The sequence below is a fragment of the Mesitornis unicolor genome, unplaced genomic scaffold, assembly GCF_000695765.1.
Source record: "Mesitornis unicolor isolate BGI_N332 unplaced genomic scaffold, ASM69576v1 scaffold13312, whole genome shotgun sequence".
NCBI classification, from domain to species: domain Eukaryota; kingdom Metazoa; phylum Chordata; class Aves; order Mesitornithiformes; family Mesitornithidae; genus Mesitornis; species Mesitornis unicolor.
The window spans coordinates 1-13,080 of NW_010167188.1; the positions used below are offsets into that span (position 1 = coordinate 1).

Below are 13,080 nucleotides of genomic sequence, written 5' to 3' on the forward strand. Positions count from 1 at the left end.
CAAAGGGATTTCTTTTTTTGTTTTTTTTCTTGTTTTTTTAATTATTATTATTATTATCATTAATATTATTGTTTTCCCGTCTGGCTTTTTGTCCCCGGGGAGCTTGCGGTGTGTCAAAGGAAGCCGACACGCTCCCAGGAGCTGGGATTATTTGCACAACATCTGTATATTGAGTTCTCGATCCTGTTTTGGTTGGTTTTTTTTTTAAGCACAGAGGGGTGTTTGTTTATTTTTTTTCTCCTCTCCACACCACTCTTTTTTTGGGTTTTTCCCCCCACCACTGCTGCCAGCACCACCTCACCTTTATCCCATCCCACCATGGCCCGGATGAACCGCCCCGCGCCCGTGGAGGTCTGCTACAAAAACATGAGGTTCCTGATCACCCACAACCCCACCAACGCCACACTCAGCACCTTCTTGGAGGTAAGAAGGGGAGGCTGTAAGCTGTACATTTTGGGGATGAAGCCCACCATTGAGATGCACCAGGGATTAATCCTGTGTGGAGTGAGGCAGCAGCACATTGGTCCCCAGCCCCCAGTGGCATCCCAGTGCAGTGAGTCCCATCACCGCCAGCCTTTTGGGGTAAAGTGTTTTTGGAGGACCCCAGGCGTGATGTTTGATCATGGTGGGGATGGAGCAGAGTTGCTCCACTCTTGTTGCATTCCCTGCCAGCTCCACCATCCAATTGTATCCAGGCACTTTGCAGTGATGAACACGGATGCGCGCAACCTCTCCTGCATCTCCCAGCATCTCAATAAGGATTTTTCATCCCAAAAATCCCAGTGGCTTTCTGATACCCAGAGTGCCTTGGGAAGCGCACGAGGAGCTGGAGGGCTTGGTGTTGCCTGAGCCAACAACGGTGCCCTACCTGGGAGCAGAGGCATCCTCCAAGCTCAGTGCACACTTGAAAAACCACCTGTGAGCTGCAGGAGGGGAGTTGGAATTTGGGGGCAGATATCTCATTATCCCCCACACCACATGCATGGCGATGGGGATAGCGCCAGTGTGAAAAGGGTGAAATTCCCCTTCCCTCCACCCTATTTTGCTGGTTCGCCTGCACGTAATCCAGGGGCAATCCACATGATGAGTGATAAGCCACGCTGGAAACAGCCCAAATCCCACACCCGAGCCTGCAGCGCATCGGAGCAACAATGAGATATGGCAACAGGGTCAAGGAGGAGCTCCCGAGCAAGGGGCTTTGTAGCAGGAGTTGCAACCTCACCAGGCACAAATAATTTCTCCTTTGGGGGATTTGCACCTATTTTTGGGATATTTCTTTGCCTGGGGTGTAAAGTCCCTCCTGGTGTGGCTGTTGGGGCTTAAAAATAAATGGCCCCACTGGTGCTTGAGTCATGAAGGTGCTGAGTAAAAGTCCTATTGCAGCCACGTAGCTTTGGCGCCCTCAACTTTGATGTTTTCTTACACTTCCCAGGCTGGATGGACCTCAGAGGGGTTTGCTCAAGTGTCCAGAGGTGCTGCACAGCTTTGTTTTAGGGTACATGTGGTTGTAATCAGGGCTTGGATGTGTTGGGATTCACTGGGGTGTGACTGGCAGGGGTTTTTTTTCAGACCCTCCTTTCCCTCCCCAGGACCTGAAGAAGTATGGTGCCACCACGGTTGTGCGAGTGTGCGAGGTGACCTATGACAAGACCCCCCTGGAGAAGGACGGCATCACTGTCATGGTAAGTGGGCAGCAGAAGGGACACCATGCCCACCTTCCCTGCTTAAATACTCCCATCCCTGGGGTCTGCCAAACACCCTGAATTTCAGGTAGACCAAAGCAGCCTCACACTTGCCTGGGAGCAGGGTAAAAGAAAGCACTGCCCACGCACCCGAAACTGTGACTCATCCATTTGAGTCGGGGTTGAGTCGGCAGCTGCCTTCCCTCTGCCTGTCCTGGGCTTTGGAGCATCCAGGGGATGAGAGCACCTGACCCCACGTGGAAGATGCGCATGGTTCCCGTTACCCCGCAGGGTTATCTTATTTGGGGTGGGATTTTTGCTTTTCCAGCGGCCGGTGGGTGCTTCCCTGGGGGCTGAAAGGGAGCAGGAAAAGGCAAGGAGGCAGAGCAGGTGGCTGATAAGGAATTTGGGATGATGTCAGACGTGGTTGCCTTGCCAGGGAGTTCAGCTCCAGCTGGAAAGTGAGGAGCTGCTTGTGATTTGGGTCTGGAAGCACCAAATGTCTCCTGGGGTGGTCCTCCTCTCTGTATAACATATATCCTATAGAGAGAGAGCTATATACTAGATCCTCTGGGATATAGGCAGATAATAGAGCCTATGTCTCGCTAGGCACAGATCCTCCAGACACAGATCTCTCTATAGATGCTATGTCTCTATAGAATATACCTTACGGATAGCTGTGTCCTACTTACAGGATCTGTACGTAGGAGGTTATGTCTGCTCTCTTACAGACCAATTTCTGCCTTTTGCCCTCTTTCTGGCTGGAGTCCTTCATCCTGAGTTTCTATACCTAAGATATACATACCTCTTTACATATCCTAGACAGAGAAATATCTGTAGGATATGTTTTATATAGAGAGATATCTATATCCTAGGTATAGAAATTATGCCAGATACTGTATAGACACTTCATAGTTTCTAAAAATAAAATATAGACTATATAGAAACTGCAAAGATATATACTGTGTATATATCTATCTATATAGTGTGTTTTATTTATATAGATACACACAGTATATATCTTTTATATAGTTCTATATGTAAGGTACGCATTTCTATAACTATATAGAAACTATGTAAGATACGTAGAGCAATATCTATATCCCATGTAACTATGGATAGATATATTTATGCAGATATAGACACATCTCTATATATGTATTTCTCTGTATACCTATATCAAATATGTAAAATAGAATCATAGAATGGTTTGGGTTGGAAGAGACCTTTAAAGCTCCTTTAGTTCAGCCCTCCTGCAATGAGCAGGGACATCTTCAGCCAGACCAGGCTGCTTAGAACTCCATCCAGCCTGACCTTGAATGTGTCCAGGGATGGGGCATTGGACAACCTGTTCCAGTGTTACACTCCCCTCATCACAAAAAAATTCTTCCTTATAACTAGTCGGAATATCTGTATATATAGACTGTGTCGATACAGGCTATCCTTTTCTCTGGGGAAAAGGCCCAAGCTTGTCAAGGCCTGACTCTGGTGCGCTGTGCCAGTCACTGTGCCCATGGTGGTCCTGTCCTTGACGCCCTCCCTGATGGGTTTTGGATACCTCCTCCACTTTCAGCTCCTCTGTGTCCCTCAGGGAATCCCAAGCAGTCTCTGAAGCTGATGGTGGTTCCTTAGTTGTGCCAAATGCAGGTGTCCCGTGCTGTGGACATCTGCTTGGAAGCCACTTTCACCAGTGGCTCCTCTGTTGCTGATCCTCCTTTCAGCCACTCTGCTTTGGCAGCTCTGCCAGCAGCTGGGAAATTGGGCAGAAATCCTGCTGGAGAGCTGGCTCTGGGAGGGTTTTGCCGTAGGAAGGTTTCTGGTACATGATGGATATACTGTATTGGATGTACCAGCATTGTTTAATATCATCGTCAAGAAGATGGGCTGGGAGAGTTGGGGTTGTTCAGCCTGGAGAAGAGAAAGCTCCAGAGAGACCTTATAGTGGCCTTTTAATATAGAAAGGGGGTTTATAAGAAAGTTGTAGAGAGATATTTGCTAAGGTCTGTAGTGACAGGACATGGGGCAATGATTTTAAACTGAAAGATTGCAGATTTAGATTTTATATGAGGACGAAATTTTTATGATGAGGATGGTGAGACACTGGAACAGGTTGTCCAGAGAAGTGGATGCCTCATCACTGGAAATGCTCAAGACCAGGTTGGACGGGGCTTTGAGCAAGTCACTGCCTATGGCAGAGGGGTAGAACTGGATTATCTTTGAAGGTCACTTCTAACCCGAACCATTGTGTGATTTGGTGATTTTGTGATCTGGTGTGTCATCCCCAGGGCAGGGAGATGATCCTGCAGGATGGTCACGGGCTGTGCAGGGTTCGTTGGTTCAAGCATTAGGGTACCCTGAAACCCAGCACACTCCGTTCCTAGCAGAGCCGCGCTGAAATCTCATTACGGGTTCAAAGCTCAACAGCTTCTTTTGCCATCTTACACCAAGGATGACTCCAGCACAGCAGCTTAGTGACTCACTCCTCAAACATGAGGATTACGGCCCCGTGCTTCCCACTCACCAGGGACTGCTGTGCCATGTCCCCTCCAAGCAACGCTACCCTGCTCATCTCCCTCTCCCACTGCTGTGTAGCCACATTCCTCCTGCCAAATCTGTTTTGGGAGAGAAATCCCTGTTTTGGGAGAGAAATCCCTGTTTTGGGAGACACATACAGACTTGACTGGCTGCTGGTGCCCATGGGGAGAGACCGTCCCTTCCCCAAAATGCTGTGGCAGTCACAGACAAGGAGGTGGTTGCTTTTCCACAGTAGCAGAGCCCAGGGCAGGGGAATGCTAAATGCAGCACCCACTTAACCTGCTTCATCACCAGTTTTGAGTCTGTGCAGCTTGAGAATGAAGCTCAGAAGATGATGTGTGGGGGTTTTTTTGTCCCTTAAGAGCCTTTTCTGAAGAATCCTCTTTAAATGGTCCCATTTGGAGCAGTCTTCCACCAGAAAGACAGAGGACAGAGCCCTTCACCTGTCTCTGTCATTGCGTTAGGGGGTCCCTGGAGCATCCTTTTGGGGCTTGTGTGGTCATGCAAATGGGGAGGAGGTAGGCAGTGGCCACCCTGCTCTGCAGAGGCAGGAGGATATGGGGACCATGTTGTAGCTTCTCCTGAAGACTGAACCTGTCCACAGGAGGTGCGAGAACCTCAGACCTAGACTTGTATGGCTGCAAACCCTGAGCTGGGGGCTTCCTGCATGCCAGACAGTGCAGCAAAACCTCCTACATCCCCATGGAGCAAGCCTGGTTCCTGCCGAGGTCCAAAATACCAGTAAAAACCAATCCCCTGAGTTTTTCCCCAGGGTCTAACAGTGATTCTGTCTTCTCCTGACCAGGATTGGCCGTTCGACGATGGAGCGCCTCCTCCCAGCAAGATAGTGGAAGATTGGCTCAATCTGTTGAAGACCAAGTTCTGCGAAGATCCCGGCTGCTGCGTGGCCGTGCACTGCGTGGCCGGCCTGGGGCGGTGAGTTAGAGCCTGGCACCACCCTGTACCCCTACCCATGAAGGGTGGAGAAGGAAAACCATGCCTAATCTGCTCCTTCCCTTCTCCAGCCCTGCTTTAAGCAGGATTTGCAGTAAAACCTTAGTGAAAATAGGTGTTGATGGAGGAGAATTTGCTGCCTGAACTCCTCCTTGCACTTCTGATGCCCAAATCCTGGGCGCCAGAGTGGTCCCGGGGTGCTCAGTGCTGTCCTGGCACTGTTTTGATTTTGCTGAGTTCAGTTTGGAAATACTGCAAAATGCCTCCCGCTGCAACTGAGAGTTGATGCTTTTTTGAGAGCTGCTGCATTTTGCTGCTCCCCCTTCTGCTGGTCAGGTTTTGCATGTGGATTTACATCTCTTTTTTTTCAGATAGATTTGCTTCCAAGTCCTTGTGCTTATTAGAAGAGTAGCACACAGCTGCCACCCCCATTCTGGGGGGTTTTACCTCTCAAATCAGCTGTTTCTTGAGGCAGCGCTTGCAGCCAAATGGCACAAAAATACAGACTAAAAGCCAGCGCTGGTGACTGCCCGCAGTGCCACCATTATAGCCAGTATGGGATATCTCTGGGATGTGTGGCTGGGAAGTGACCACCACTGCCATTGCCTTGCAGCGCTCCCGTCCTTGTCGCGCTGGCCTTGATTGAGAGTGGGATGAAGTACGAAGATGCCATCCAGTTCATCCGACAGTAAGTCCAGCGGCATTTGGGTGTTAAAGGGAGAAAGCATTCCCCTTCTTCAAGGGAAATTACGTGTCCCAGTGGGGGTTTCAGGATTGTTTTTCTGCAGGCGGTGAAGAAAAAGGGAAGCTGCCATCAGGTCCCCTGTGCCTTTGCATCAGGGCTGCAGGAGGCAGCTGGGAGCATCTCTGAGGATCTTTTGGTAGGCACCCCCACTTTGGGTTGCCTCTTGATGCATTTCTTCCCTGGTTTTCCATGGAGATGAGTGAGAAATGCTGCTGAAGTCAGTGCCTGTCTCCATCTCCAGAGGATGCACACAGCTGCAGCCTCCAAAATCCCTCTCTGTTCCAGGCAGGGGGGTTCAGCACCGTGACAGGGGTGGGTTCAGGGTGGGAAGTCTTCTCCTGCCCCCCTGCTGACCATGCTGGCTCTTCTCTGTCCCCCCAGGAAGCGCAGAGGAGCCATCAACAGCAAGCAGCTGACGTACTTGGAAAAATACCGACCAAAGCAAAGACTCCGATTTAAGGACCCTCATAACCACAAGAACAAATGCTGCATCATGTAAACACCTCAATGACCTCTTGCCAAAAAAATCCATGCACACAAGACACCCGGCCACTCGCGCGCATCCCACCCCACCCCTCACCTCGCCCAGCACAGCACAGCCCTTGTGCCACCCCAATGGAAGGGCTGGGGTGGTGGGGGGGAACATGGAGCACCACCACCATGGTCCAGCACCCACGGCATGGTCACCTTGCCAAACCCTCCAAAAAAGGAGTCTCACCCCCTCTCTCCAGCTCCAGCCCTGAGGAGGGAAGGCAGTGCTGCCCTTGGCGTTAGCAGGCAATGAGCTCACGTGATGATGGTTCTTCATCACCTTCCTCCTCCTCCCTTTCCCCTCCCATTGCACTGTGAGGAATGGGTGAAGGATGCTCAATTTGGGGTGATGCAGGCAGGGCTGTGCCAGCTGGGAAGGGATGGGGAGCAGGAGGGCCAGAGCACCCCCCAAAAAAACCCTGTTCCTCCTCTTCCCTATAAATAAGGGCTGCAGCAGCGGGGATGGAGGTGGGGATGGAACAATGAGAAGATGGTGATGGCAGGGAGAGATGGAGGGGGCTCATAGCTTGTTGCTGGCCCTGTGGCCACAGGAAGGGCTATGTTAATCTCTCCCCAACACCATTCCCTTTCTCCTCACCCCTCTGCCACTTCATCATTTCCCCATGGCCTTGATGCCAGCCAGGATGGTGCAGATGTGGCTCCTTTAGGGGCTTGCTGCAGTGAGGTCAGAGGTGCTGGGAAATCTGAGGACTGCGTGGGGCTTTGAGGCACCCAGCTTTGCCAGCGTGCACTGGGTCCCCCAAAGTGTAGGAGTGCTCTTATTTATAGCTTCCAAATTCAATGCACAGGGTGGTGGGGTCTTTCCTGTCATGTCCTCATCACTGAGCCATTGGGCGCAAACCCCAGTTGTGGCTGCGATGCCCTGGAAATGCATCTCAGGGCATGACCATGTCCTCCACCGCTGGCTGAGGGGCTGGGCTCCAGCTTCCCTGGAGAATTTCGGGTGCTCCTGGCCAAGAGCACGTCACCAAATTTCACACCTGCCTTTCCTGCACCCGGTGGCATCTGTAACGTGATGCCCGGCACCCTCAAAACCCCCCGGTGGGGTGGACTCAGAGCTGCCCCTGAGCCGGGACATGAAACATCTCTCAACTTTCTGCCTTTGAACGCTTGAGCTGGAGCAGTGGGCACATAGGGGGTGTGGGAGTGGTTTTTTTTTCTTTTGACGAGGATAAGAAGAAATTTGCTAATTAAAGGAAACAAAAAAAAAAAACCTTAAAAAAAAACCCACCTGTTTGTCTTCCACACGTCCTCTGGCCTTTCTTTCTCCCATCGCTGCCATCCCTTGTCACCAGGGCAAATGTGTGACAAGGGGTGCTCTGGGTATGCTTTGGGCTCGCTGCTGCTCACCCCATCAGCTGCAGAGGATCGCAGATGTTGCAGCGAGGAGGGCCTGTTCACCCAGCCTCTTGTGGTTGTAGGCTGCCCAGCTTGAGATGCCTTCAGTGCCCTGCGTTGGGTATCTCCAAAAGTTTGTGTGCCTTCCATAACCTAGTATACAGAGACATTTACTTCAGAGGGTTCATCTCCTGGGATAAGTGGTGAGGAAGGCTGGTTAGATGCTTATCATACCTTCAGAAGGCCAGGGCATGGCTTTGTGCCACCTCACGTTGGCAGAGGAGGAGGTCGGAGCCGTTTCCAGTGTCACTTCTGCTCTCCCAATGCGATAGGCAATGGTGCTGAGTGAGGCAGTTACCCTCCACAGATCTCATGGAGCTGTCACACTGCACACCTCAGGCCTGTCCAAGCCTCCACATTTTGGAACAGCCCTCGGCCCCTTGAGTTTCTCCTGCCCCATTTCAGGCTGTTGATTCCTGTGTCTTTGGTGGTGGTGGTGAAGGGTTTGCATTGGTTAGGAGGGGTGAGAGATTGGGCCGATAGAAAGGCTTGATCCTGTATTGCATTAGTCCTGCTGACTGGGTCACCTTCCTCTTCCTGCCCTGTTGTGTCTTCCTGCTGCTAAAATCGGTGCTGCTTCGTCCCGAGTGGGACAGTCCAGGACTTCAGCCACGACGCTTGTGAGTTGGGGTCAGGATGAGCACAAAGGGGCTTGAACTCGGCCTCCTTTGGCCACAGGATGAGACTAATGAGACTATGCTCAACTCTCAGCTTGATGGGCTTGTCTGGAGGGGAACATGGGGTGGGGTCAGGCTTTGCTCCTTTGCTTCATGTAGCATCAACCCAACCACCTTATAAACGGGGAGCTTCTGGTGTAAGAGCAGTCCTTGACATGCTACAATCCATCTGTGCCTCTGGCTGACAGAGCGATGTCTTGATACTCTTCAGTTCTGTGAGTCACTGCAAAAAAAAAAACCTAAACCATGCTGCTTTAATTGTCTTTATTTTGATTTTTTTTTCTTTTTTTAATGTCTGTCTCACTCCTGTCCTCAAACCTGCTGTCTGTCACCTTCCATGGACAGGAGACCTTGGCAGCTTAGGAGTTGCCATCCTTGCATGGAAGGCTTGAACCTGCTCCAGGGTTTCTCTGGGTTGAACTGCCAAATATTTGGATTTTTATTTGGATACGGACTTGGACTCCTAAGTCTGAGGTACCAACTCCTTCATGTTTCAGCCCAGAGGGGGTCACAGTAACATAACAGGCTGGGTAAATTGAGGGGTCTTCCAACTGGGTTCTGGGTTAGAAATCTCCAAGAGTGCAGTTCCCTCACAAAAATCTTGGGGCAGTCAGGGAAGAGGGAAAGTTGGAGGTCAGTACACAGAGTGAGGCCTAAGCGGCCAAGTGCTCATGGTTTGGGCTGGTTTTGGGGTCTCCTTGAAGGCCAATCTTCATCTCAGATTCTAAGATGTTGAAAGGAGAGCCTTAAAAACATGACGTATTTGGTGACTCTTATTACTCCAGATGTCTGCATTGGATCTTGGCAGATGCCATAGGGAACAGACACCCCCATGGCTTTGGCTACAAACCAACCACCTTATCCTGCCCTTTTCTGCAGAAGCAAAGGCGCCAACTGGGTTTTATACCTCCTCACCCCTATCCACTTCCATCACCCCCTCCATGGAAACCCAGCATTTCCCATAGAAATGAGGCTCCAAACTGGTAGCAGAGTTTTGGAGACCCAAGGGAGAGCAAAGCAGAGATGCCCTCATCATCAAAATAAGAGCTCATAGGCTTTGCCCAGGAACCAATCATGGCTGAACCTCATGCAGGGGATAAACCTGAGCTGGAATTCATGGTTGTGTCCTTTCACCTGTGGCACACGCATGCCCTTTTCCATATTTTGGTCCCTTTTGTTCTCCATGTTTGCCAGTCAGCTGGAGCACGTGGTGGGGCAGGAAGGCAACGTGGCCATCACAAACGGCCAGCTCTTTATTTAAGAAAGGTCTGGTGGTGCATATTTAAAGACTTTACGTTCGTAAATTCATATTATGAGTCTTGCAAAAAGACTGACACAGTGGTGCTTGGGCTGAGAGCTTCGGGTGAGGAGGTTTATGAGCAACAGATTTCCTGAGGATGCAGACTCTTGCTCTAGCTACAATAGAACGAGTCGCTTTCTTTTATTTTTTTTTCTTTTTTTTCATTGGGTTTGTTTGGTTTTTTATTAGTCCCAGTGGGAAAAGCGCACAGGGAGATTCGTGACTTCTAGGCAATTTCCAGGGTCTTAGATCTCATTTGCTTCCAGGAGGCCGGGTAGGTGCCATTCGGGGGGGTGGATTCTGATGGGATACCATCTGCTGGGAGAAAAATGTGTCCGGTTTCGTGGCGTGGCGGGGGTCACGGGCGGCTGCGGTCCCGCTTGCAGACATTCCCGGGGAGGGGGGAGGTTGTTTCGCCGCGCTCGGCTTCACTTTAGGCTGCGATCTCCCAGTGAACCCTTGACTTCCCTGCTGTTTCTTTCTGTGCAACAAAGAGCTGCATATTTTCCTTTTTAACTCCGTGGGCAATGGTGGTTGTATGTAGATTAAGCCCAGATGACTTTTTTGTTGAGTTGGTTTTTTTTTGGTCTGAGCCATAGCTAAATTATTATACCCAATGCTTTTTATATCAGGCAGCATCACTTTGAATATGCAGGTGAGGTATAGGTTCTTGACACTTTATAAGCTTTTTAAAAAAGAAACTTGTCTGTTTACTTAACGTCTTGTGTAAAAAGGAAAAAAAATGTATGCCTTTTAGTAATAACTTTTTTTTTTGAGTTTTATGAAATTACAGTGGTTTCACTCCAGCAGCAAAATAAAAAGCGTTCACTGTTTTGTACATCCCTGTGTGCTGAGGGTGATCAAGATGGGGGAGGCAAAGGCAAAGCTGAATTCTGGCCATGGGGTGGTGGAGGAGTGCATGGATGGGGGTTTTGGGGTTCTGCTGCCTCCCCTTGAGTGGAGATCTCACCCACTCCCGTCCCATCCCGAATGTGTCCCAGCTAAATTCCCCACCAATTTTCTGGGTTATTTTCCTCCTCTCATCCCATTCCCTTTTCCTGGGACCTCCCAGGACAGACCACAGATGCGGCTGAGGAAAGGTTGGACCTGCTGAAATTAGTTGATGGGCTGCAGTCAAATTAGAGCCCAGGGCAGAGAGAATTGATTTGCACAGTCCCAAGGTGGGTGCAAGGGGTGCACCCAGGGCTCCAGGCACTCACATAAATCCCTTTTCTCCATGGGCTGCCCTCTGTCCTGTCCAGCACAATCACTGCATAATCCATATCCAGCCCTTCCTTAGCAAAACATCGTGCAGGTCTTCAGCGGTGATTGCCAGGCCAGGCACTTCCAGCGTCCTGCCAGCATGGCCACCGTGATCACAGCAGGGCCAGGAGCCAGCACCTTGCCAAAGCAAGTCCAAACATCACCACAACATTTACTCCCAGTGCAATGAGGTCCTCTCCAGAGGAGGGACTGAAGCAAGGACATCTCAGAGCTGGTCTGCAGCAGCAGCAGACTGGCCTTGGTTGACCCAGCTAATTGCATTGCTCACATACCAAAATGTGTCATGGCTTTTAAGTACCCACCTCATCATCAAATAATTGGCATAAGCAGAGCCAACACACACCCTGATCCTGTGTCCAGCATGTCTCAACAATTGGATAAAAGATGTTGTAAGGCTCAGAGGTGCCTTTTAACCCTTGTGGGAAGAGCTGACCCCATCACAAGGCAGTAGGGTGCTGCTGTACAACTGAGGGCTCCAGTTGGTGGCTGCCTCCACCTCTCTTGCTGCTTTTCCTATTATAGACCAGTTTAACAGCTAAATCTACTGGGTGAAAAGCAGCTAGGTCAGCGACTGAGGTCTTGTGGCAGCGTCTCCCAGTTGAGCAACACAAGACATGTTGACCTCGGTCTACCAAAAGGTAGGCTGGGTGGGCTGGTCACTTCATGAAGGCAGGCTGAGAGAGCTGGGGCTGTTCAGCCTGGAGAAGAGAAGGCTCTAAGTAGACCTTATCGCAGTCTTCCAGTACCTGACGGCACCTACAGCAAAGCTGGGGAGGGACTTTTTATCAGGGAGTGCAATGATAGATTGAGGAGTAATGCCTTTAAACTGTAAGAGGGTAGATTTAAAGTAGATATTGGGAAGAAATTCTTCACTATGAGGGTGGTGAGACACTGGCACAGGTTGCCCAGGGAAGCTGTGGATGCTCCCTCCCTGGCAGTGTTCAAGGCCAGGTTGGACGGGGCTTTGAGCAGCCTGGGCTGGTGGAGGTGTCCCTGCCCATGGCAGGGGTTGGACTGGATGAGCTTTAAGGTTCCTTCCAACTCAAATCATTCTGTGATTCTATGAAGTTGAATATTAGGGTATACTTCCTGCTGGCAAAACAGACTATTGGAGGGATGACATGGTACTAAAGCACTTGGGGAACTTCTAAGAACAGGACAGGTGCTTTGTCCCATCCAAGGTCAGGATGGGAACATGACCTCTGTAATGTGATCTTTATCCCTAACCCCAGTACTTTGTGGTCCAGCCTAGCTCTTCTTCAGGCTCAGACCCAACCATACAACCAACCAAGGGGAAGACTGAAATTACCTGGACTCAATGTTTACTGCAGGAAGGTCCTGCTAGGAAAAGAAGCCTGATTTGGAAAACATGAGATGGGTTCTATTACTCACTCTCACCATCCAGTTCCAACTCAAGACCTCTCAGTCCTGCCCTGGGACTCCTGGAAGAATCACAGTATCACAGAATGATCGGTGTTTGGAAGGGAGCCCATGTAGATCATCCAGTCCAACCCCCCTGCCAGAGCAGGATCACCCAGAGAAGATCACACAGAACACGTCCAGGCGGGTTTTGAATGTCTCCAGAGAAGGGGACTCCACAACCTCTCTGGGCAGCCTGGTCCAATGCTCTGTCACCCTCATAGTAAAGAAATTTTTCCTTATGTTTAGGTTGAACCTCCTGTGTTCAATGAGGTTTGTGACCATTGCCTGTTGTCCTGTTGCTGGGCACAACTTAGAAGAGCCTGCATCAGGCACTATAATGTACCGATCAGGCTGCTGAAGAGGTGGGCTTTTGGGAGCCACTACAGCTCAACAGACCCAGCAGATCTTGGGAGGACTTTTGACACTCTCCAGTGTTTGTTGTCCATAGCAAAGCTCTTCCAGGAGAAAACATTAAGCCAGCTCAATGCCAGGGCCAGTAGATTGTTGCATGGGAAGCTGCTGCAAGGTGGG

The 13,080-nt window shown here is 50.3% G+C and overlaps 1 protein-coding gene across 3 annotated transcripts; it reads left to right on the forward strand.

Moving 5' to 3' along the window:
- Positions 1-318: 318 nt before the first annotated feature.
- PTP4A3 (protein tyrosine phosphatase type IVA, member 3) lies at positions 319-6,415 on the forward strand. 3 transcript variants are annotated; one of them, XM_010178605.1, is made up of 5 exons: positions 319-423; positions 1,590-1,682; positions 5,023-5,153; positions 5,785-5,859; positions 6,298-6,415. In XM_010178605.1, the coding sequence occupies exons 1-5, from the start codon at positions 319-321 to the stop codon at positions 6,413-6,415; spliced, it is 522 nt and encodes a 173-aa protein (XP_010176907.1). The 3 variants fall into 3 exon arrangements, with proteins under 3 accessions (XP_010176907.1, XP_010176908.1, XP_010176909.1); XM_010178606.1 differs by lacking the exon at positions 5,785-5,859; XM_010178607.1 differs by lacking the exon at positions 1,590-1,682 and having other exon boundaries at positions 328-423.
- The last annotated feature ends 6,665 nt before the right edge of the window (positions 6,416-13,080 follow it).